Raw genomic sequence first — 24768 nt, 5'->3', positions numbered from 1 at the left:
CTAGCACTGGTTTGATGTGTAATTTTGCTAAACCTGTTGACTTTGTATGGAAGAACAGCAATTTTCAATTTTTCAACCTATCTTTCTCTCTAGATTGTGAAACTGCTTTTACGCAATGGTGGGGATGCATATCAGATGAATCACCGTGGAGAGCGTCCTGTAGATGTGGCCGATTCAGATGAAATGGAGCAGCTTCTGAAAGGAGAGCTTCCTCTTTCTGATGATGAGGATGATGACAGTTGTACAGGTATCCTATCCTTGCTATATGCCTTTGGCATTGTAGAAGCAAAGTATAAATTCATTTATTCATAATACTAAGTGACTTCTACCGTATATTTCAGTTAAATGTATTACATTTTAAAAGTTTACATTAAATTCTATTTAATTCTGACAGTAGAAAAACGAATACAAATCTTAGTTTAGAGAAATCGTTTCTGAAGGAAAGTAGTTTTGAAATCTCAATTGTTTTTATTCTTCTCCTTGTGGGTTCACCAAAGTCAACATAGCTGGTTTAGGAAATGTTTGGTCTACTGCCTCTTTGACTTCCTTATGTCAGTATTATTTTAGTAGCCTCATATTTATGAGACAAGTTGTAATTTGCAGAACTGTAGACTATACTATACTATAGACAAGAATTTTGCAACCATGCCTCCTTCCATCACTTTTGTTTCTTCCCCCTCTTGTTTTTTTGGGTTCTTTTGCCCCACCTTCCTGGTTCATTCTCTTTTGTTTTATTCCTCCGATATAGGTTGAGGTATGTCCCACTGCACTTTACGTGTAATTATTTTTCACGTGCTCTCAGCTTATATTCAAAGACATTTTGGAGTTATTAACTTTTGTAATTATTTGGATTCGTTTTTTTTATGGTCTTATCTACCAGCTCTGTAAAACTTTAATATCTGTGTATCTGCCACCAAGGTACCTCTGCTACACTCCATTTAAAATCTTACTATTTAAAGTGTGTTTCTTTTCCTTATTCAAATACTTAATACTTTTCTACATTAAATTACATCTGCCATCTCTTTACTGATCCTTCTACCCTCCCTGTCCTCCTTTCAGAATCTTCATCCATTTACCACACTCTATTTCAGTATTATCAACCAATTTTGATTTTGTTCCCTCCATTCCTGTGAGCAGATCTTTTATGTACATGGTAAATAAAAATGGAACACTGCTCACCACATCATTCCAGTCCAAGGAAGTTCCTTCTGGATTCAGTCTTTGTAATTGTTTTTGTAGCTTTCCCATATAAGTTGGCATTTGTAAAACTGCCAGATATGAATCTGTCTAACTGGGGCATGCTGTGACCTTTCATATGTTGTTATGCATGAGCAGTATTAGAAAGTTTTTGCAACAGGACTTGAAAAATGCACCATTTCTAAATGTAAATTTTTTTTTTATCCATTCTTCTAGAATCTGAAGAATTGCCTTCTGTGAATCCATCTAGTGTGGATGACAATGTGGATGATTCTGAACCAGAAAAAGAATTAAAAACTGATACCAACCAGCAACTGACGCCCTGTAAATCAATTGTGTCATCTGCCATGGATGAATACGAATTCAAGGATGATGATGATGAGGAAGATGAAGAAGAAGAAGAACTGGGCAAGCTTGTAGATCAGAAAAGGATTCGAAGAAAGGATGGTAAAAAGATCATAAAAGAGAACAGTAGCTATTTAACGCCACCAAAGCTAGAATTGCAGAAACCATTCAAAATTAAAAAGCAGAAATCGGCAAGAGTTCTTGTTTCATCTAGCTCTGAAAGCTCAGATGATGAGCCACATCAAGAGAAAAAAACTTGTTCAACAAGCTCTCTAGAGGTTGTTCCAGATAGCAGTAAATCTGGTGTAAGGACTAAGAAAGAAAATCTGGTTTCCATTGAACAGAAAGGGAAAGGGAAGAAAAAAATGAAGAAACAAAGTAAAAACAAAGAGAACCAGGAGTTCAAACAGGAGAAAGAAGAGAAGGAAAATGCTAAATTGATGCTTTTCTCCGCTGGCTCAGGTTTGGACTCATTAGACTGTACAAGAGAGGAAGATTCATTCAGAAAGTCTTTGTGTATGAAAGATGATTCTTCAGGTCATCAGTTCCACCTTTCAACTGCCAAGTCACCTAAACATGCATGTGGATTAAGTGAAAAACGAACAAAACCACTTAAACAGGAAAATGCCAAAACTGGCCCATCATCAGGAGCCTCAGACGTATCTTTTCAATCTGAAGTTGTGCGATTTGATCACCTTACAGACTCTGACTACACCTCTGAGAGTTCCAGCAACAAGTCTTTTAACTACAAAGCGAAGACTAAGCATCGCAAAAAGGATCTGCATGTAGAATTTGGTGACAAGTCTGGACAGAGGAGCAAAGAGGAGGAGATGGGCATGTTTGATAACATGGAAGAAGTTTTTAAAAGGACCGACAAAGATGGCAAAGTTATAAAAAAGCATAAACTAAAGCATAAAGATAAAGAGAAAAACAAAATTAAAAAAGAGCATGAAAATGAAAGGGGAAAACACAGACAAAAAGAGAGTGAAAAAGATGTATATCCTGAGTTTGATAGAGAATACTGGAAAGAGAACTTTTTCAAAAATGATGACACTAATGAAACATTCAAAGATGAAAATTCTGATTTAGTCCCATCAGAAAAATCATTGAAAGATAAAGCTCCGGTTAAAGAAGAGAAAACAACAAAGGAGAAGTATTTTAAGGAAGAAAGATCTTTCAAGGAAGATAGAGAGAAAGAAAAGTCTAAAAAGAATAAAAAAGAAAAACATTTTAAAGAAGAACAAGAAATTAAACTTACGAATCTGGAAGAAAGAAAGGAAATTGTGCTTGCAGACAAAGAAGACTCAGTTTACTCAAGTGTCTTTGTGAAGAAAGAGCATACTGAGTTATTTGAGAAAGAGAAAGGTACAGATAAAGACAAATCTGATACTCCAGATAGAGAGAAAAAGGAGAACAAAGAGAAAAGTGAAAAAAAGTCGCCAACTAAAGAGAGGGACTTGGAAAAGTTAGAGAAGAAATATTCTGAAAGAGAGAAGAAAATAAAACATGAAAATAGGTTGGAGAAAGAGAAATCTGAGTTTCATGAAAAATCACAGGAAAAAACCTTTAGTAAGTTACAAGACAGTGGAGAGAGAACAAAAGAAAAAGATCGATCTAGTAACTTATATTCCACTGCAGAGAAAATTCACCGGGAAAATGATAAATTGAAGAACATATTCTCAGCCAGGAAACCTGAGGAAAAAGAAAAGAGTAAGGAAAAATTGGAGAAAAAACATGAGAGAGAAAAAAGTGAAAGGGAGCGTCATTCCAGTGGGATGAAGGACAAAGTGGAAAAAGAAAAGCATGCTACTGAGAAGAAGGCCAAATTATCTGAAAAGGACTCTCAAGACGTCACTCCTAGTAAAGCTGTTAAAGTCAAAGAAAAAGACAGAGATATTGAAAAAGAGAAGAAGAAAGAGAAGACTAAGGAAAGAGAGGGTGATCTTGTGACGAACTCCAAACACTTGCAAGATGAGAAGAAACGGAGTACAGTTGAGAGTAGCAAAGCATCTCATGATAAATTATTTTCCTCAAAGGATAAAATCAAGGAGGACTTTCTTAAAACTCCTGAAACAAGAGAGAAGGAAAGGAAGGAAAAAGATAGACAAAAAGAGAGAGTACCAGTAAATGTCACTGTTAAAGGAAAGCTTAAAGAAGTAGAAGCTGACAAACTGAAGTCTAAAGACTCTAGTTCTGCAAAGGACGTGCGGCCAAAAGAGAAAAGACTAGTAAATGATGACTTGATGCAGACCAGTTTTGAAAGGATGCTAAGTCTAAAGGATCTAGAGATTGAGCAATGGCACAAAAAGCACAAAGAGAAGATAAAGCTGAAAGAGAAGGAAAGGCAGAGGCATCGATCTGGCATTGAGCTCACAAAAATAAAAGAAAGAGAAAAATTGAAGAGTTCAACAGCAAGCAAAGAACTTACTAGATCAAAAAGTTCAGATCCATCAGAGGCACATTCTAAAGACAAGCAGCTGAAAGATGTTAACAACATGAGATCACTATCCACTGATGCAAAACAGAATTTGCCAGATACGCCAAGATCTTTCATGAGTTGCGAAAGTAATTTAACTGCATCTCCTAGGCAAGAACGTGATCGGGTAGGGCTTACATCAAGATCTATATCAATGATTTCTGTTGCAAGTTCAGAAGATTCATGTCAGACTTCAGCTGTAGCAACTCCACGGCCTTTAACAGACTATGATTCAGATTTCGCTATTGAGGGTTCAGAGTCTCAGTCTTCCTTTTCTCAATCAGTATTTCTGTGCAGTGCCAAATCACCTGCAGTGTATGACCGAGACTCTGATGTTTTAGCTGATTTGCCAGATCGACTTAAATCACCATACTCCAGTAAACTTTCTGGATCTTATCTACGATCAGTCTCTGCTGACAATGCTAGATATGAGAATGAATGCCGGTTAATAGGTGATATTCGTAGATGTAGTATACCAGCTATTGCAAATGACCATGATAAACCATCCCACAAGCAACTTGAAGGTAACTTGCCACTTTCAACTGAAAAACAGTATAGTTTTTCACCAGCAGTACAACCCCAAGCCTGTACTTCTCCTCGACCAGAACCACTTGCAGACAGTGGCACTAAAGAGGCCACCTTTCATAGTACTTCCTGTTTACAGCTTTCTGTTTCTACGCCTCCTGCTGTCATTGTGCCAAACAGCACTAATTATTTATCACAGGATGCAAATCCCAACAGCATCATAATTCAAAATACTTCCCAGCAGATGCCTGTGGTACAGTCACAACTGAACAGTTTGATTGGCTGCATTCAGCCAAATAACCCATTGGAAATGTCTTATGATAAGCTTGATGTTCCTTCACACAGTAATAATGATGGGTATTCATCTTCAGCTTGTGAAAAAAACATTTTCAGTCCATTGCAGCATGTTTCACAAGAGTGGGGATGTTCAGACCAGTTGACATCGGAATTTGTATCCAAGTCTCCGCAGATACCTTGCAGTGAGCCTTCCCAAGTGGCAAATCCTGAAGAAACACCATCTTCTTTTTCACCTACACATTCTTCCAATTCTTCTTGTTCGCGGCCATCGTTAGATAGTGACGGTGCCCCACAAATGGTCTTTTGGCCAAAAAGTGGAACACAAGAAGATTTAACACAAACTCAAACTTTGCAAGATACAGATCGGTCCTCCGTTTCTTGCAAACCACACTCAGAGTGTGCAGGAATGGCTGATGGGAAGGATGCTAAATATATTTCCCTTGACACAAATGCTGACCTTACAAATCCGAAAACTGTGGAAGATGTGTCAAATTATTGCAAATCAGATGAAATGGAGGGCTTGGAAGAGAATTTCTCTCCATCATCCACAGCGTTATCAGATAGCAATAATGTGCACAATAGCCTTTTGGACCAAACAAGGCCTGTGCAGACTATATTAACTGATTCTCAAGAAAAGACAGAAGAAAGTATAAAAAATATCACTTCAACTAGTCATGAGCCAGAATGTAATCAAGAGAGCTCAATATTGGACCAAATGCCAGTTGCCTCAGTTGATGAAATGCAGTCTGAGCCAACAGAAGAACTACCTGAAGCAACACCTTCCACTGAACATGCACAGACAGATTTAATAAGTGATGAGCTTCAGTCCTTGGAAAGTAAAGCTGAGGGCCAAGATTCCACATTGGAGATGGAAGTTTCTCAACTTTCTACAACTGCTACTCAAGATGCTGTAACAATGTATGAAGCAGCACCAGATGAACGAAGGCAGTCCACTGAGTCAACAAAAGAGGAATCAGAAGAGCAAATGGAAGCTGACCGAGCAGAACAAGATATTCCTCAGAGGATTACTCGTAACAGAGCAAACATATTAGCCAATCAAAGCAAACAGTCTGCTGTCAACTGTGCACAGGTGTCTGACAAAGATACAGAATCCTCCACGCCTATGAAAACAAAGTCTAAATTTACAGAGGAGGAGGAAGGTCAGGTGCATCATCCACATAAACGAAAGATGTCACGAGTTCCACATCCTGCGCAAGTGAAATCCACATTGCAACAGGCTAAGGAAAAGACTCAGCAGTCACTGGCAGCCATTGTAGATTCTTTAAAACTAGAAGAAATTCAACCTTACCATTCAGAAAAGGCAAACCCTTACTATGAATATCTCCACATTAGAAAGAAGATAGAAGAGAAGCGTAAAGTGCTGTGTAGTGTCACTCCTCAAGCTCCACAGTTTTACGATGAATTTGTGACATTCACTGGATCTTACCTGCTGGATGGAAACCCTTTGAGCAAGCTTTGCATACCAACAGTAAGTGTTGTCCATTAAAAGAATTTATAAGTCATTATTTTAAGTGACTCAACGCAGTAAATTAGTTTGCATGTTGACTATAAGAATCTCACTTGAGTTGTTTATTCAAAAGGTGCCGAAGTACCCTTTAGTCCTTGATGTTGAACTTTAATAGATGTTTTGCATTCAACTGTTTCCATTGCAACACTTCAAAACCCAATCAACCTGTCTGTACTGAAACCATAGTTGACCTGGGGCCAGGCCCCAAGAGGTTGGCCTCAATCATGTGCTACTATTGGGGAATAGTGAATGAGAACATTGCTAAATGGATCCTGATGAAGACAATATCTTTACATTGCAGAGTTCCTTCCGAAGCCACTTTTGCTGTAGGGCAACTTACAGGGGACATAAAATGCTATGCAGTTGGAAAGATTGAAACATAATTGTGTAATGTCACACTATAGCACATCGCAGTGAAGAATTAATGGCAATATAGTTCTTTCGCTCCTTTTCTGCTGATGAGGGTTTTGACTCGTACTGGAATGCAGTACCCTGACTTAAGCTCTCACCAGTAGCATAGGGTCTCACAGGCAACAGGTGTGGGTCAGAAAATTGGATGCTCTTGTCAATATGTGGGCAGGGATAGGTACCAACATGTTGCACCACGGCCATTTGACAAAATTATTGGCTCAGCCACGGACATGGGGGCAATAAATTTGTATTTAATTGCATAGCCAGACTAATGCCTTCAAAACGCAGTGCGATGTAAAATGCATTTCTCCCTATTTAGTGAGTACCTGGCATTGTTTTTGCTTGCACAAGTAGTCCATGTCTGTACACACACTTGATGTAGCGATGCAGAGAATCCGGATAGTTGTCTATTTGTCAGATGTGATCTTGATCTCTTTCTCTCCCCTCTCGCTCTCGATCTCCCTCTCTGTGTCAGTCCCTATCCCCGCTCTGTGACCATCTCTCAACTCTTGCCGTGCCCCCGCCCCCCCAATCTCTCTCTTGCTCTCCCCACCCCCCACCTCCGGGGTCTCTCTCGGAAAAAAGAAGTGAAATCAGGTGATGGGGTGGGGTGTGGAATACTCTTATGTGCAAATTTAGGGATCCAGGTGCTATGTAAATCAACCAGAGTTTGCACTTGAATGATGCCTTTATTATAGTAAATCGTTCCTAGGTATTTCACAAGCGCGAGAAGCTATTAAGAAGGTGACCAAAGACCTGATCAAAGAGAGGTTTTATGGAGTGTGTAAGAGGAGAGAGACAGAAATTTAGGGAGGGAATTCCAAAGTTTAATGCCCAGACAGTTGATGGCATGGCTGCCAGTGCAGGTCAACAAGCCCAGGGGTAATGATGCAAGTTAGGATACGTGTAGCAGGGTTTTGGGCAAGCACCAGTTTTTGGAGGGTGGAAGATGGGAGCCCAGCCAGGAAAGTATTGGAATAGTTGAGTCTGGAGGTGAGAAAAGTAGCTGAAGATCTGCAACAAGGGTGATATTATCGAGGTGGGAGTGTGTGGTCTTGGTGATGGAGAGGACTATGAGGTCAGAAGCTCAGTTCGGGGTCAGTTAGAACATTGAGGTTGTGAACTGTCTAGTTCAGCCTCAGTCACGAAGAGTTTTGGCTTCAGCAGCTAGGGAATGGAGTTTGTAACAAGAATCGAAGACGATTGTTGGGAAGACCAAAACTTTCAACTAAACAAAATTTCTGTTCATCCAATATTGAATGTCAGACAAGCAGCAATGGCATTTCATACTGCCTGGTACCTCTGTAAATATTATAAAATCTATAGCCAAAACAATCTGGGGCTGATTCTGCTATTTATATTCATCTATACTGATGACACTTTCCAGATCATTTTTCTTTCAAGAGCAATTGTCTACATGGCGTTTAACATGGCAAAGGTGCAATTTAGTACTAAAAGATTTATCAGGTCATTTGAATTGAGGGACTTTATAGTAAGAAAAGTCTATAGAAGGAATTTTAACTGGGAGCGGGACTTTGGGGGAGTAAGGCAAGCGTCCAACCATGGCAATTTTAGCTCCATTGCCTAATCTGCATGCTGGTCATCAGTCCATTGGGAGGGAGCAGAAGTTCAATGGCAGGAGAGCACCAGCTGGCACCAAAAGGAGGCTCCTTAGCAAGAAGGTAAGTCACGGGAAGGGGCTTTGGAAGGGTCTTACAGGAAGCAAGAGAGATGCCGGGACAGTGGTGGCTTAAATTTCCCTTGTCTTTGAGCACTCCTGCTTTCTGCGCCCCCCCCCCCCCCCCCCTGAAAACAAGGAGACTTTTTTTTTTAATGTATTTGCTTTAAATGGCATTTTCTAGTTAAGGATTCTCTTACCTCAGTTTTGCCCTGACAGGACAACTTTGGTGGGTGCTCCACTGAGCCGGGAGCTAAAATTGCAGTCGGAACCCAATGACCTCATTTGATCCCAATCTGCATATTTAATGAAGAACCCCGCAGGTCAGCAATGACCTGGCAGGTCTTTGTCGGCTAATTTACACAGTCTATTTTAACTGTCTATCTACCCAGTTTCCACTGTGTGAGTAAGATATTGCTTAAATATAAAACATTTCCAGACAGCCCACTCAAAAAAAACAGACAATCCTGTCCAAGCCAACTAGGTAGCAATTAAAGTTCTCAGCAGCTGCTGAGGAGAAAGTTCAGGAAATTATTTTTCTAAGAAATATTTGTGCATCAAATTCCTGCTGTATGAAAGCTGTCATCTAATTCAACCCCTCCTCTGATTTTTGCACTGTTTAGCATGGTTGAGAGTACAAAACTTAAAATCCAAGCACCAGTATTCTTTACATTATGGAGCAATATTCATGCAAGGCCTAGTAAAATGTTAAACTGCATTAAGTGCTGCATTCTTCACAGCAATATAAACTTTTCCAGGCTGCACTTTTTTTTTAAGTGTCATGTTTTGAGGGTGAGTTTTACCTACTGCACATTGTATCTGCTTATATAGCTATGGGTCTGTGAGGCAGGGATAATGTGCACTTATTTGAATTTTATGTTCTAATTCTTTCAATATTTACCAGAATGGTCACAGATCATATGCAGGTTTGACTAGTTTGTTTTTTGTAATGTTTATTCCAAAAAGATTTTTGGAGTTTAGCCCATCAATAAATGATAGGTTCAGGTTACATTTTGTTCACACAGTTCTTCACAGGAGCATTCTTCACAGGAATCCATTCTGTGTTTTTAATTTGACACTTGTTGCATTCATAATTGACTACATTGAAACTACATAGATTGAAAAACGTTCAGCACCAGGCCAGAATTTCCTGCAAGGTTCCTGTGTAACTATGGTAAGAGTGGAGCAGTGTTTTATTTTGCCAGAAGTCGCACATAACTGACGCCGGTTTAACAGCCAAAACATCCATGAACATTTCCTCGATCATTTGCATTTGTTCAGAATTACAGCTACTGAAACCTCACGGCTACTTAACATAGCTCCACCTCACTGCAAAGGAATGCAGGTTTCCTGCATTTACTGCAGTTTTGAAAGGTTGTTAATTTATGCCTAAAATTTTAGATGTATTTATTAAGCACCTTCAACATAAAACATCCTAATGTGTCTCAAAGGAGCATTATACAGCAAAATTTGACACCAAGCCACATAAGGCGATATAGGGGTAGATGGCCAAAAGCTGAGGTCAGAAAGTTAGGTTTTAAGGAGCGTCTTAAGGGAGGATAGAGGCAGAGAGGTTTAGGGAAGGAATTCCAGAACTTTGGGCATAGACAGCTGAAAGCAGGGCCATCAATGTTAGAGCAATTAAAATTGGGGATGTTCAAGAAGCCAGAATTAGATGAGCACAGATATCTCTTAAGGTTGTGGGGCAGGAGGTGATTGCAGAGATAGTGGGTGAGGCCATGGAGAATTGAATTCACTTTCTGGTGTTTTATAGCTGTTTTCTTCTTAGCAACACGGAAAGGGGTTTAATGACATTAGAATATATTACCTCAAAAAAGGAAAGCCTGTGCAATTGCTTTTCCTTAAACATGCTATGTTTAATGTGCGATGGCTTCAAACTTTAATGTTCATAACATCGGTAAGATAGCAAGAGACTTAAAGAAGAAACCCACTTAAGTGCAATACAGGAAATTCCAGACCACTGTTAGTCAGGTGTGCAGTTCAAATTTCATCTGTGTTGAATTAGTTAATTTCTCACTATGGCAGTGTGAGAGCTGGCTCTGTTCGGCAATTTTTGTTACCTAGGGAGAAGTGCACCCTCTGCTGGAACTGAGTGTGGATAACAGGAGATATCAGGTTGCTATAATAAAAGCAAAATACTGCGGATGCTGGAAATCTGAAATAAAAACAAGAAATGCAGGAAATACTCAGCAGGTCTGGCAGCATCTGTGGAAAGAGAAGCAGAGTTGATGTTTCAGGTCACTGACCTGAAACGTTAACTCTGCTTCTCTGTCCACAGATGCTGCCAGACCTGCTGAGTATTTCCAGCATTTCTTGTTTTTATTTTGATATCAGGTTGCTGTTTGGCTGTTGATGTTGCCGTACTTGAGTCGTCCACCTATACCCTGCTATTCAGGTTTGCACATTGTAAAGGTCACTTGGGATGCTAGAGGAGAACTGCTCAAGCTTAGGGAACAATAACCCACCATGAACTGTTCTTGGAAAAGGAATGGTTAGAGTAGAACAGTGAAGGCAGTGGAGAATAATAAACTTTTGACAAAGAATCAACAGTTTTTCTATTTTTTTAAACTTTATTTTAGTGTATTGCAAACAAAGCATTTGGGTTAATTTATAGAGGAGTAAGACTGAAAAGCAGTGTGGTAATGTGAAACTCATATAGAACCTTGGTTAGAGCGTACTCTTACAGAAAGGATATAGAGGCACTGGGGAAAATGCAAAAAATATTTTCAAGGGTACTACCAGAATTGAGAGATTATAACTCTCAGGAAAGATTGAACAGGCTGGGGTTCATTACTGTAGAATAGAGAAGGCTGAGAGGTGACCTAATATAGGTCTTTAAAATAATGAAGGGGTTTGACAGTGTAGATGTAGAGCAGTTGTTTCCACTTGTGGGTGAGTCCAAAACTAGAGGTCATAAATATAAGATAGTCACTAAGAAATCCACTAAGAAATTCAGGAGAAACTTTTTTATCCAGGGTGTGGTTAGAATTTGGAAAATGCTACCACATGGAGGTGAGTATCATAAATGCATTTAACAAGAAGCTAGAAAGTGCATGAGGGAGAAACGAATAGAAATATATTCTGGTAGGGTTTGATGAAGTAGAATGGGAGCAGGCTTGTATGGAACATAAGCACTGGCACAGACCAGTTGGGCCGAATAGCCTGTTTGTGTCCCTAATTGCCCGTGAGAAGGTGGTGGTGAGCTGCCTTCTTGAACCGCTGCAGTCCATGTGGAGTAGGTACACCCACAGTGCTATTAGGGAGTTCCAGGATTTTGACCCAGCGACAGTGAAGGAACTGCGATCCAGTTCCAAGTTAGGATGGTGTGTGGCTTGGAGGATAACATGCAGGTGGTGGTGTTCCCACACATCTGCTACCCTTGTCCTTCTAGGTGGTAGTGGTCGTGGGTTTGGAAGGTGCTGCCTGAGTAGCCTTGGTGCGTTGCTGCAGTGCATCTTGTAGATGGTACACACTGCTGCCACTGTGCGTTGGTGGTGCAGGGAGTGAATGTTTGTGGACAGGGTGCCAATCAAGCGGGCTGCTTTGTCCTGGATGGTGTCATGCTTCTTGAGTGTTGTTGGAGCTGCACCCATCCAGGCAAGTGGAGAGTGTTCCATCACACTCCTGACTTGTGCCTTGTAGATGGTGGACAGGCCTTGGGGAGTCAGGAGGTGAGTTACTCACTGCAGGATCCCAAGCCTCTGACCTGCTCTTGTAGCCACAGCATTTGTATGACTTCTCCAGTTCAGTTTCTGGTCAATGATAACCCCCAGGATGTTGATGTATTCTACTAAAATGTCACATGATAATCACACTTGAATAACAATATTTATTGACGTTGAGTGGTAAATTCAGTCAACTAGAGAGCCTTTCCATTAAATGATGCCACTGGAGTGAAACTTGAGGTCACTTACTTGGACTTTTATACAACTTGGGTCCCAGAATGTACACAGCAGTTTTAAGGAAAAAAATACTTTTACAATGGGCGAGAAATGAATGCTGATGTAGAAGCATATATTTTCCTTTATAATCAGAATTATATGAAACTACAATAAAAATATTTATATAGCACTTTTAATGTAATAAAACATCCCAAGGTGCTTCACAGTAACATTATGAAACAAAATATGACACCGAGCCCCATGAGGAGATATTGGGTCAGAAGACGAAAACTTGGTCAGAGAGGTAGGTTTTAAGGAGGAAAGTGAAGTAGAAAGGAGGAGAGATGTAGAAAGGGAATTCTAGAGTTTAGGGCCTAGGCCGCTGAAGGTTATGGTGGAGCAATTAAAATCGGGGATGCTCAAGAGGCCAGAATTAGATGACCGCAGATACTTTGGAGGGTTGTGGGACTGGAGCAGATTACAGAGCTAGGGAGACACCAGGACATGGAGAGATTTTAAAACGAGGATGAAACTTTTAAAATGAAGACATTGTTTGATTGGGAGCCAATGTAGATTAGCGGGCACAGGGTTGATGGGTGAATGGACTTGGTGCGAATTAAGACACGGCAGCAGAGATTTGGTTGATCTCAAGTTTATGGAGGGTAGAATGTGGAAGACCAACCAGGAGTGCATTTGGAATCATGAAGTGTAGAGGTAACAAAGGCATGAATGAGGGTTTCAGCAGATGAGCTGAGACAGGGGCTCAGTCAGGCAGTGTTACAGAATGGAAATAGGCAGTCTCAGTGATGGCATGTATATGTGGTTGGGAGTTCAACTTTGAGTCAAGTATGACACCAACATTGCAAACAGACTGGTTTAGTCTCAGACTGTTGCCAGGGAGAGGGATGGAGTCAATAGCTAGGAAACAGAGTTTGGAGTAGGGACCGAAAACGATGGCTTCAGTCTTCCGCTTTTTAATTGGAGAAAATTTCTGCTCATCCAGTACTGGATGTCAGAAAAACGGTCGCTAATTTAGCAACAGTGCAGGAGTCGAGAGAGGAGATGGTGAGGTAGAGCTGGGTGTCGTCAGCGTTGTCCCGACTGAGGCGGGAGGAATGCACTGTCCTTACTACCTGACATACCTGTGCTTCTTATCCTCCTTCTGGCGATCTGGGGTGTCAATCAAATAATTGACTTTACTAATTCTCTTGACCACTTTATATGGACCGCTGAATCGTGCTTTCAACGGTTCCCCCTGTAAAGGCAGTAATACTAACACCTCATCCCTGGTTGAAATGTTCGGATCTTGGCATGCTTGTCTGTCCATTTCTTCATGGTTGTTTGGGAAGCTTTTAGGTGTTCCTGAGCCACTTTGCAGGCTCTCGTGAGCCGTTCCCAGAACACCGATACATAATCTAACACGGAAGAATCGTCCCTCTGTTCTGAAAACTTTACTTTGATTAGTTTTAGAGGACCTCTCATCTCATGTCCATAAACTAATTCAGAAGGACTAAAGCCATTAGACTCATTAGGTGAACCCCCAATGACAAACAAAAGAAAGTGCAGCCCTTTATCCCAATCATGAGGATATGCATGATAGAATGCCCTGATCATCATTGAGGTTCTGATGGTACTGCTCTAAAGCCCCTTGTGTCTGTGCATGGTCTGCTGAAGACTTTAACTGTGTTATACCCAAATTACCCATAACTTCCTGAACAATTTTAAACATAAAATTGGAACCTTGATCCGACTGAATCTCAATCGGTAATCCATATCTAGTGAAGAACTGGGTTAACTTCTCTACCACTACCGTAGCAGAAATTGTTCTCAAGGCAATGGCCCCTGGGAACCGAGTAGCAATATCCATAATAGTGAGTATATATTGGTGTCCCGCTTTTGTTTTCGGTAAAGGTCCTACACAGTCTACCAACACCCTTCTAAATGGTTCTCCAAAAACTGGTATGGGAATTAGAGGTGTCGGTTTTATGAGAGGTTGCAGTTTTCCCACAATCTGGCATGTATGGCACATTTTACAAAACTGCAGCACATCCTTGGAAAGACCTGGCCAGTAAAAATGTCGACCTATACGTGATTGGGTCTTCCAGATTCCCACATGTCCCACTGTAGGAATTTCATGGGCTATCCTTAATATTTCCCAGCGGTACTTGGTCGCTATCACTATCTGGTGAACAACTGTCCATTCTTCGTCCGCAGGTCTGTGAGGAGCTCTCCACTTGGTCATCAGAATACCATTTTCAATATAGTAGCCTTCTGGAACTCCCTTTGCCTCAACTTCCGTCAGAGCCGATTGTGCCACTTTATTTAACTCTGGATGGGCTTGCTGAGCCTTGATCAGAGAAGACTTACTGAACATTTCCTTTGGATTATCCAAATCCCGAAAGAAAGTTTAAGATATTTGGCTATCTGTGGTGCCAATTTGATCTCTGACAATGGAACTCGTTTAGCCATTGCTCGAGTCACTGCACATGAAGGAAACATTCCTGTAACTCTTCTGTCTCCTTAACTTCACTTGTTCTTTCCGTGACTACTGGAGAAGCTGCTACCTTTGTCCGGCCAGATCATTCCGTAGTAGTAGGTCAACTCCATCTACAGGCAAACTATGGACGACAGCTATTGTTACCATTCCAGACATTAGGTCACACTCCAGGTGCATCCGATACAAAGGTACGGGTATATACTCCCTGTCGATACCATATGCAAAAACCTTGGCATTCAGTGCGCTCTCTGGTGGAAAAGTTATGCCTTTTCTCAGCAAAAAGGGTAGCTCCTGTATCCTCAAGTATAACTATATGTTTACCTGCCTAACTTAAGGGATAAGGAGTTACTTTTCCTTTTGACAAGAATTCCCTTTAACTCTCAGCTATCTTGTTCACGTCCCCCGCACTCACAGCAGTTTTTGCACTTGACCTTACAGCTGCAGTCAGAGTGACAGTCTGATCTGTCGTACTCTCTGTCAGTTCCCCTTTTTCTGCATTGGCCTTGTGTACCCCAATAAGTCCCATGGGTTTACCTCACAACTTCCAACATTCTGCACGAAGGTGTCCCACCGAGTGGCAATGGAAACACTTCAGCGTTCGGACCTCACTTCCACCCTCAGCATCTTCCTTTCTGGCCTGAGGAGGAGATCCCAGGGCATTCCCAGTTGTCCCTTCTTGTCCCCAGCTATTTGCTTTACATTCACCCTGTCACCTTCTGTCCCCTCAGGTTTGTGGTGATGACGGACAAAGAGTTTGGGAGTGTAAACAAGCTCATAATCATCAGTGATCTCAGATGCCTGTCTAGCTGTTGAAACCCTCTGGTTCTCTACATGGGTTCTTACTAATGAAGGGAGTGAATTTTAAAATTTTTCCAGGAGAAATATTTCCCTAATGTTCTCATATGTGGCCTCTACCTTTAGCACCTGCATCCAAAATTAATTTGCTTTACCCTCTCAAATTCTATAAAAGTTTGCCCAGGTTGTCTCCGGAAGTTCCGAAATTTCTGCCTATAAGCTTCAGCGAGAATAGCCTTCTTTGCCATCTCATAATCTGCAGAAGCTTCCTCAGAAAGCATGGCATAAACTTCATGAGCTTTGCCCATCAACTTGCTTTGCATGAGCAGTGTCCAGCTTTCCTTCGGCCATTTCATCTGTCTTTTCAAAAGAATTGGAAAAAATGTCTCTACGTCACTTTCCTCAAACTTCAGGAAAACTTGCACAAATTTAAACAGCTCTCCACTGGGGGTCCTGGGCTGGAGTCAAGGCCATTCTTTTGTCTTAGTTCCAGCTTTTTTAATTCAAATTCCCTTCCTTCTCTTTTTCTCTTTCTCTTTCCTGCTGCTCTGCTTGCTTCCTTTTAAATGGTAGTTCTTTTGCCCTTTCCTCTCTTTCAAGTTCAAGTTTATTCATTGCCAATTCTCCTTTCTGTTCAAGCTCAAGTTTCCATTTCTTCTTTTTCAAGCTGCTTTATCTGCAACTGGATCCTAGCTAATTCAAATGAATTATCATCTGGATTGCCTTTTCCTTCTTCCAATTTCAAATGCTGTTATTACTTCAATTATGTCTCCTTTCTTAACTCCTGGTTTCAACTTAACTCCAATTTTTCCGCCAATGCTATTAGCCTAACCTTTGTTAAGTTTCTCAAATCAGTCGAGGATAAGTCCTCCTTTTCTAGAGTGGTCAAAGCATTTGCACACAGATTGAAAAATGAAAGTTCCCTTTTTAAATACCCAACACACGCACACACACAGGTTAAAGAAAAAAAAAGAACTACTTTCTCTGCGGAGGTCTTTTACCCAAAAAAGACAAAAAGGGCTTGCTAATTCTTGAAGAAAAAGGATGAGATGTGTCCCAAAATGGCATACAGTCTGGCATCCGAGTGCACATAGACAGGTTTCTGGGATCTCTTCTGGAGCAGTTCTTTTCAGGTGGCGTTGAAAAGTAATCTGGCAGGCTTTCCAGTTGCTTCTCAGGAGAAATGCGTCATCAGGGTTTTCGCTCTCACACGCTGGATTCGCAGTTTTTTTCGAAAGAGGTAGAGAAAGAGGAGCTGGGTGTTTTTCAGCAGGCTACAAACCCAACTGCTTTCAACACAATCCACACCCCAACTGAACCAAAACAATATCCCAAAAGCGAAACCGCCTGACCACCATAAATCCTGAATGTCAGTTCTCTGTAAACATCTTCCCCAAGTCACCAAGGTTTCTGTTTATTGAGTTTAAGACATGTGACATCCAGCAAAGGTTTGTTTTCAAACAAGACCTCTCAGTGACCCTTGTTTAGAAAAAAACACATCTATGGAATCTTTTCAGTTTTCCCAAATGAACCAATGTCCATAATTCTAAAATAAGAGTCCTCAAAGAAAATTTTAAAAAATAGAAGCACTTTCATAACACCGTACATGTGAATACTAACACTGTGCTTTCGGATGATACCAATGAGCGGCAGCAAACAAGTAGTTCCAGGAAAGATGAGCACGGATTCAGGAGGTGACAACATGTTCACGGACTTTAGAGCAGGTAGGGAAGTTGGAGATGGTGCAGTCATTGCACGGACAATGGGGTCAAGCGTTGTTTTTTTGAGAAGAGATGTGATGGCAGCTTTAAAAGAGAGAAGGACAACACTTGAAGTGGGAGAACCAAGAACAATGAGGACCAGGAGGGGAAGTTGGATGGTCAGTTTAGTGAGAATAGGGTTGAAGGAGCAGGAAGTGGGTCTCATGGACAAGATAAGCTTGGAGAGCACATGAAGGGACATAAAAGAGGAACTAGACAAAGATGCAAATTCAGGATTAGGGCAGCAGGGATCATTTTTTATACTTTCATGGGATGTGAGCGTCACTGGTAAGGCTCGCATTTGTTGTCCTTGAGCAGATGGTGGTGAGCTGCCTTCTTGAACTGCTGCAAGTCCATCTGGTGCAGGTACACACCCATAGTTCTGTTAGGAATCGCTGTTAGGAAGGAAGCTCCAGGTTTTGACCCAGTGACTGTGAAGAAACAGCGATTATAGTTCCAAGTCAGGATGGCGTGTGGCTTGGAGGGGAACTTGCAAGTGGTGCGTTCCCCTGCTTCTGCTGCCTTTGCGCTTCTAGGTGGTATAAGTTGCGGGTTTGGAATGTGCTGTTGAAGAAGCTTTGGTGAGTTGCTGCTGTGCATCTTATATATGGTACACACTGCTGCCACTATACGCTGGTGTTGGAGGGAATGAATGTTTAAGCTGGTGGATGGAATGTTGATTCAGCAGGCTGCTTTGTCCTGAATGGTGTTGAGTTTATTGAGTGTTGTTGGAGCTGCATTCATCCAGGCAAGTGGAGAGTGTTCGATCATATTCCTGACTTGTGTGTTGTAGATGGTGGTCAGGCTTTGGGGAGTCAGGAGGTGAATTCGTCGCCACAGAATTCCCAGTTTCTGACCACCTCGTGTAGCCACAGTATTTATATGGCTAGTCGAGTTCAGTTTCTGGTCAATGTTAACCTCCAGGGTGTTGATGGTATATAGAAGATGCTGCTACTTTATTCATGGCCAATTTCTGGTATTTGCAGCAAGTGAGTCATTACCTGGTAAATGATTTATCAATTAAAAGAGTAACAGAGAAGTGTTACTTTTGGTGAATTTTACCAGCATGAACTGATAAAATGGTTTCAAGTTGCAACATTTGTATTAATATTGATTACTATGGGTTTCTTTTTAGATAACTCCCCCTCCATCATTGTCTGAAGCACTGAAAGAACTCTTCAGGCAACATGAAGTTATACGTATGAAGCTTCGATTACAGCATAGTATTGAACGGGTACGTTTTTTTAAGGGATTTTTGAGCATTGAAGCTCTTTTGTCTTGAACGATGCTTATTTTAAAACCTATCACTATAACCTGTTGTTTTGAGAGCCAGGCATAAACCACATTAACTTAGAACCTACCCAAAGCATGGCTTTGAAACTATATCCTTAAATATTAAATATAAGTATCTAAGGTAAGAAAGGTTTTAAAGGTTTACAGTTTTTTTCATATATAGTAAGTAGTTTTTTTTTTAGGGACTTCTGTACTAACGAGGACAAGGGAAGAAGGGCCTGAGAATAATTGATATTATTTACATTAAGATCTTCCAAAAGGTTAATTTAAAGGGTTAAGTCATGGCAGGAGAGCTCAAAGCCATGATGTGCTCCTCTTGCTCCATGTCGGAAGCCGGGGACATTTCCAGTGCGCGGGACTGGCATGTGTGCAGGAAGTGTCTCTAGCTGCAGCGAGGTGGTCACATCGTAGGCTCAGACTCCACAGGCAGGAGGGGAATGGGTGACCACCAGGCAGAGCAAGAGGACCAGGCCTGCAGTTCAGGAATCTCCTGTCGCTATTCCCCTGCAAAACAGATATAGTGCCTTGGATACTGTTTGGGGGAATGGCCTCTCGGTGGGGAAAGCAGCAACAGCCCAATTTGTTGCACCACGGTTGGCTCTGCTGCACAGGGGAGGAGTAACAAGTGTGGGAATGCAATAGTTAAAGGGGATTCAATTGTAAGGGGAATAGATAGGTGTTTCTGTGGCAGCAAAAGAGACTCCAGGATGGTATGTTGCCTCCTGGTGCTAGGGTCAAGGATGTCTCAGAGCGGTTACTGGACATTCTGAAGGGGGAGGGTAAACAGCCAGTGGTCATGGTACACATTGGTACAAACGACATAGGTGAAAAAGAAGGATGAGGTCCTAAAAGCAGAATATAGGGAGCTAGGAAGTAAGTTGAAAAGCAGGACCTCAAAGGTTGTGATCTCAGGATTACTACCAGTGCCACGTGCTAGTCAGAGTAGAAATAGCAGGATATATCTGATGAATACGTGGCTGAAGAGATGGTGTGAGAGGGAGGGTTTTAGATTCCTGGGACATTGGGACCGGTTCTGGGGGAGGTGGAACCAGTACAAACTGGACGGGTTACACCTGGGCAGGACTGGGACTGATGTCCTCGGGGGAGTATTTGCTGAAGTGGTTGGGGAGGGTTTAAACGAAAATGGCAGGGGGATGGGAACCTTTGCAAGGAGTCGGAGGAGGGGAGATCAAAGACAAGAACAAAAGACAGTAAGGGGAATAAGAAAAGTGATGGGCAGAGAAATCAAGGGCCACAGTGAAAAATAGTGGGAAGAGGACAAGTAATGTTAAGAAGACAAGCCTTAAGGATTTGTGCCTTAATGCATGGAGCATTCGCAATAAATTGGATGAATTAATCTTGCAAATAGATGTAAACGGGCATGATATAGTCTTGATTACAGAGACATGGCTGCTAGGTGACCAGGGATGGAAAATGAACATCCAGGGATATTCGGTGTTTAGGAAGGACAGACAAAAAGCAAAAAGCGGTGGAGTTGCATTGCTGGTTAAAGAGGAAATGAATGCAATAGTGAGGAAAGATATTAGCTGTGACAATGTGGAATCTGTATGGGTGGAGCTGAGAAACACTAAGGGGCAAAAAACATTAGTGGGGTTTGTATATAGACCCCCAAACTGTAGTGATGTTGGAAATGGCATTAAACAGGAAGTTAGAGATGCATGTGATAAAGGAACATCAGTAATTATGGGTGATTTTAGTCTGCATATAGATTGGGCAAATGAAATTAGTCAGTACCGTAGAGGAGGAATTCTTGGAGTGTATACGGAATGGTTTTCTGGACCAATACGTTGAGGAACCAACTAGAGAACAGGCCATCCTAGACTGGGTATTGTGTAATGAGAGAGGAATAATTGACAGTCGAGTTGTGCGAGACCCCTTGGGGGTGAGCGACCATAATATGATAGAATTCTTCATCAAGATGGAGAGTGGCGTAGTTGATTCTGAAACTAGGGTCCTGAAGTAAAGGAAACTACGAAGGTATGAGGCACGAGTTGGCTATGACGGATTGGGAAACGTTACATAAAGGGATGACGGTGGATAGGCAATGGCAAACATTTAAAGAGTGCATGGATGAACTGCAACAATTGTTTGTTCCTGTTATCTGTTATTGTTATCTGAAGAAGGGTCACTGACCTGAAACGTTAACTCTGCTTCTCTCTCCACAGATGCTGCCAGACCTGCTGAGTATTTCCAGCATTTCTTGTTTTTATTTTATAATTGTTTATTCCTGTCTGGCGCAGAAGTAAAACGGGGAAGGTAGCCAAACCATGGCTTACAAGGGATATTAGAGATAGCATTAGATAGAAGAGGTATATAAATTCACCAGAAAAAACAACAGACCTGAGCAAAGGAGGACCAAGGGATTGATTAAGAAGGGGAAAATAGAGTACAAGAGCAAGCTTGCGGGGAACATAAAAACTGACTGTAAAAGTTTCTATAGGTGTGTGAAGAGAAAAAGATTGGTGAAGACAAATGTAGGCCCCTTACAGTCAGAAACAGGGTAATTTATTATGGGGAGTAAAGAAATGGTTGACCAACTAAATGCATTCTTTGGTTCTGTCTTCACAAAGGAGGACACAAATATCATACCAGAAATGTTGGGGAACACAGGGCTTAGTGAGAGAGAGAGAGGAACTGAAGGAAATCCGTATTAGTAGAGAAATGGTGTTGGGGAAATTGATGGGATTGAAGGCCGATAAATCCCCAGGGCCTGATGGTATGCATCCCAGAGTACTTAAGGAAGTGGACCTAGAAATAGTGGATGCGTTGGTGGTCATCTTTCAAGATTCTGTAGACACTGGAACAGTTCCTACAGATTAGAGGGTAGCTAATGTAACCCCACTATTTAAAAAGGGAGGTTGAGAGAAAACAGGGAATTATAGACCAGTCAGCCTGACGTCGGTAGTGGGGAAAATTCTAGAGTCCATTATCAAAGATTTTGTAGCAGAGCAGTGGTAGAATCGGGCAGAGTCAGCATGGATTTACGAAAGGGATATCATGCTTGACAAATCTACTAGAATTCTTCGAGGATGTAACTAGTAGAGTTGATGAGGGGGAGCCAGTGGATGTGGTTTATTTGGACTTTCAACAAAGTCCCACATAAGAGATTAGCGTGTAAAATTAAAACTCATGGGATTGGGGGTAGTGTATTACAGTGGATAGAAAATTGGTTGGCAGACAGGAAACAAAGAGTAGGGATAAATGGGTCTTTTTCCAAATGGCAGGCAGTGACTAGTGGGGTACCACAGGGATCGGTGCTAGGACCCCAGCTTTTTACAAAATAGATTAATGATTTAGATGAGGAAAATAAATGTAATATCTCCAAATTTGCAGATGACACAAAACTGGGTGGGAGGGTGAGTTGTGAGGAGGATGCAGAGAGACTTCAGAGTGATTTGGACAAGTTGAGTGAGTGGGCAAATGCACTGCAGATGCAGTATAATGTGGATAAATGTGAGGTTATTCACTTTGGTAGCAAAAACAGGAAGGCAGATTATTATCTGAATGGCTATAAACTGAGAGAGGGGAATATGCAGCGAGACCTGGGTGTTCTCGTACACCAGTCGCTGAAGGTAAGCATGCAGGTCCAACAGGCGATAAAAAAGGCAAATAGTTATGTTGGCCTTCATAGCGAGAGGATTCGAGTACAGGAGCAGGGATGTCTTGCTGCAATTATACAGGGCCTTGGTGAGGCCACACCTGGAATATTGTGTGCAGTTTTGGCCTCCTTATCTGAGGAAGGATGTTCTTGCTATAGAGGGAGTGCGCCGAAGGTTTACCGGGCTGATTCCTGGGATGGCTGGACTGACGTATGAGGAGAGATTGAGTCAGTTAGGATTGTAGACTCGAGTTCAGATGAGTGAGGGGGGATCTCCTAGAAACCTATAAAATTCTAACAGGACTTGACAGGGTAGATGCAGGAAGGATGTTCCCGATGGTGGGGGAGTCCAGAACCAGGGGTCATAGTCTAAGGTTACGGGGTAAACCTTTCAGGACTGAGTTGAGAAATTTCTTCACGCAGAGAGTGGTGAGCCTGTGGAATTCGCTACCACAGAAAGCAGTTGAGGCCAAAACATTGTATGTTTTCAAGAAGGAGTTAGATATAGCTCTTGGGTCTAAAGGGATCAAAGGGTATGGGGCGAAAGCGGGTTCAGGTTACTGAGTTGGATGATCAGCCATGATCATATAGAATGGCCTACTCCTGCTCCTATTTTCTATGTTTCTATGTCCTTCTGAAAACAGCCTGCCACCACATTCTAAACTTCTGACTTGCTCTTGGTGAGCTAGAAACTGTACTTGCTCACATCTGTCTTTAAATAAACTCATGAATTCGTTGAGCTGGATTTTGATGTCATTAGCGAAAGAATGGCACTAGCTGTTCATTAAACTTGCTGACAAAATTTTTATGGCCTTTTGCATTGGATCTTGCTGTGATTAGCAAGCCATTTTGGTGCAGTGCCCTGTACAGGAGATCAATTGATTGAAGAATCGTTAACGAGCAGTGCAGTGTCTGAATTAAGGAGGGTCAGTTAAAAATATTTAATTCAATGCCAACTCGTGTACAGAAAGTTAAATAAACACGGGGAAAGAAAGATGGGACTGAGAGATAAGGGGCACAAAGAAAAAGTAAAAGAAATATATTTTTTTTTAATCTCCAACTTTAATTAAAAGTTGAAAGAATGAAACTCCATGCTTGTTGGTTCATTTTCAGTGCCAGAGAGGTTGTTTGGCAGTAATTGAGACTTAATATGCCATTAAAAAATTTACTCGAACTTTGGCACTTTTAGTGGTAAATATCATGTAAATACAGCAATTTTAAGCTGTTCCATGTGTTTAAATGTCGAGTCACAAGATGCCGGTATGATGCAGCCTTTGGAAGAGCAGGGAAACGTGGAATGCAACTTCCTGATTTCCGCATTTAACTGCGCATGTACAGTCACCAGAAGTTGCTGTCTGAGTTACACTTTAGTAGTGGTGAGCGCTGTTAGCCTCACTGTTATTTCTACCTTAAAATCCGGACCATTATGTTTTTAACCAAACCTGTGAGCAAATTCTTCTTGTCAGATACTGGATTGGTTTAAAATATTTTCACTAACTATGTGAATGTTGGTTGAAATTGCACAACAGTAAAAATGCCCAAAAGCTTATTGGTATCGCAAAGTACAAAGGTAAAATGTGCATAACTACATTACTGAGGGAGTAGTTGCATTACTTTTGTTCTTCTAAATGTTGAATTACTTTTGTTCTTCTAAGTGTATCCTTTGTGTTTACTTTCAGGAGAAGCTCATTATGTCAAATGAGCAGGAAGTTCTGAGAGTCCATTACCGTGCAGCAAGGACACTAGCAAATCAAACTTTGCCTTTTAGTGCCTGTACTGTGCTTCTGGATGCAGAAGTTTACAATATGCCTCAGGACCCTCAGGTGAAGAGGAAAATTGGGATTTTGGAGGGATTTGCATGAAATAGATGTATCGTCCTTTGAACTAACATTGAAGAAAGAATGTTTTGATTAAATGTCCTTGAAAAGCTGTTTTACAAATTATTGTAAAATCTTTGCTTTAGGGTGATGAAAACAAAACATCGGTGAGGGATCGATTCAATGCACGTCAATTTATGTCGTGGTTGCAGGATGTAGATGATAAGTTTGATAAATTAAAGGTAAGTTTCCTTCAGGAGGTATTTAAATAAGGTGTAATAAATACCCTATAATGAAATGCTACTTCTAGCGAGAGCTGTTCAGACATACTCTAAAGTGAGAATTAAGACCCTGATTAATGTTTTAGGAGCTCCATAAGCATGAGTGTTATATCTGGAATTAAATGTTATCCTGATATTCAAGGAAAGAAGAGTAAGAAATTACAGAACAGTTAGAGTATTATCCATAGTGGGGGAAAAGTGCTTTAAAGCATTAAATGGAATATTCATCTAACGACCACAAAACACATGGTACATAGTCAGCATGGATTAGAACAAATGTCATGACTCATTAATCAGCTGGAGTTCTTTGGAGTAAAAACAAAGTGCTGGAAATACTCAGCAGGTCA

The 24768-nt window shown here is 41.3% G+C and overlaps 1 protein-coding gene across 3 annotated transcripts in view; it reads left to right on the top strand.

Moving 5' to 3' along the window:
* Nucleotides 1-24768, top strand: part of ankrd12 (ankyrin repeat domain 12) — a 230051-nt gene that overhangs the window by 201149 nt on the left and 4134 nt on the right. For all 3 annotated transcript variants that reach the window (XM_068031263.1, XM_068031264.1, XM_068031262.1), the window contains exons 8-12: nucleotides 94-247; nucleotides 1414-6329; nucleotides 18547-18645; nucleotides 24003-24146; nucleotides 24287-24382. In XM_068031263.1, coding sequence (XP_067887364.1) covers nucleotides 94-247; nucleotides 1414-6329; nucleotides 18547-18645; nucleotides 24003-24146; nucleotides 24287-24382 — 5409 coding nt within the window. The remainder of the gene's footprint in view (nucleotides 1-93; nucleotides 248-1413; nucleotides 6330-18546; nucleotides 18646-24002; nucleotides 24147-24286; nucleotides 24383-24768) is intronic.

The sequence above is a fragment of the Heterodontus francisci genome, chromosome 5 (genome assembly GCF_036365525.1).
Source record: "Heterodontus francisci isolate sHetFra1 chromosome 5, sHetFra1.hap1, whole genome shotgun sequence".
NCBI lineage: Eukaryota > Metazoa > Chordata > Chondrichthyes > Heterodontiformes > Heterodontidae > Heterodontus > Heterodontus francisci.
The sequence above is the reverse complement of the archived record's forward strand: the minus strand, read 5'-3'. Positions and strand labels throughout refer to the sequence as shown.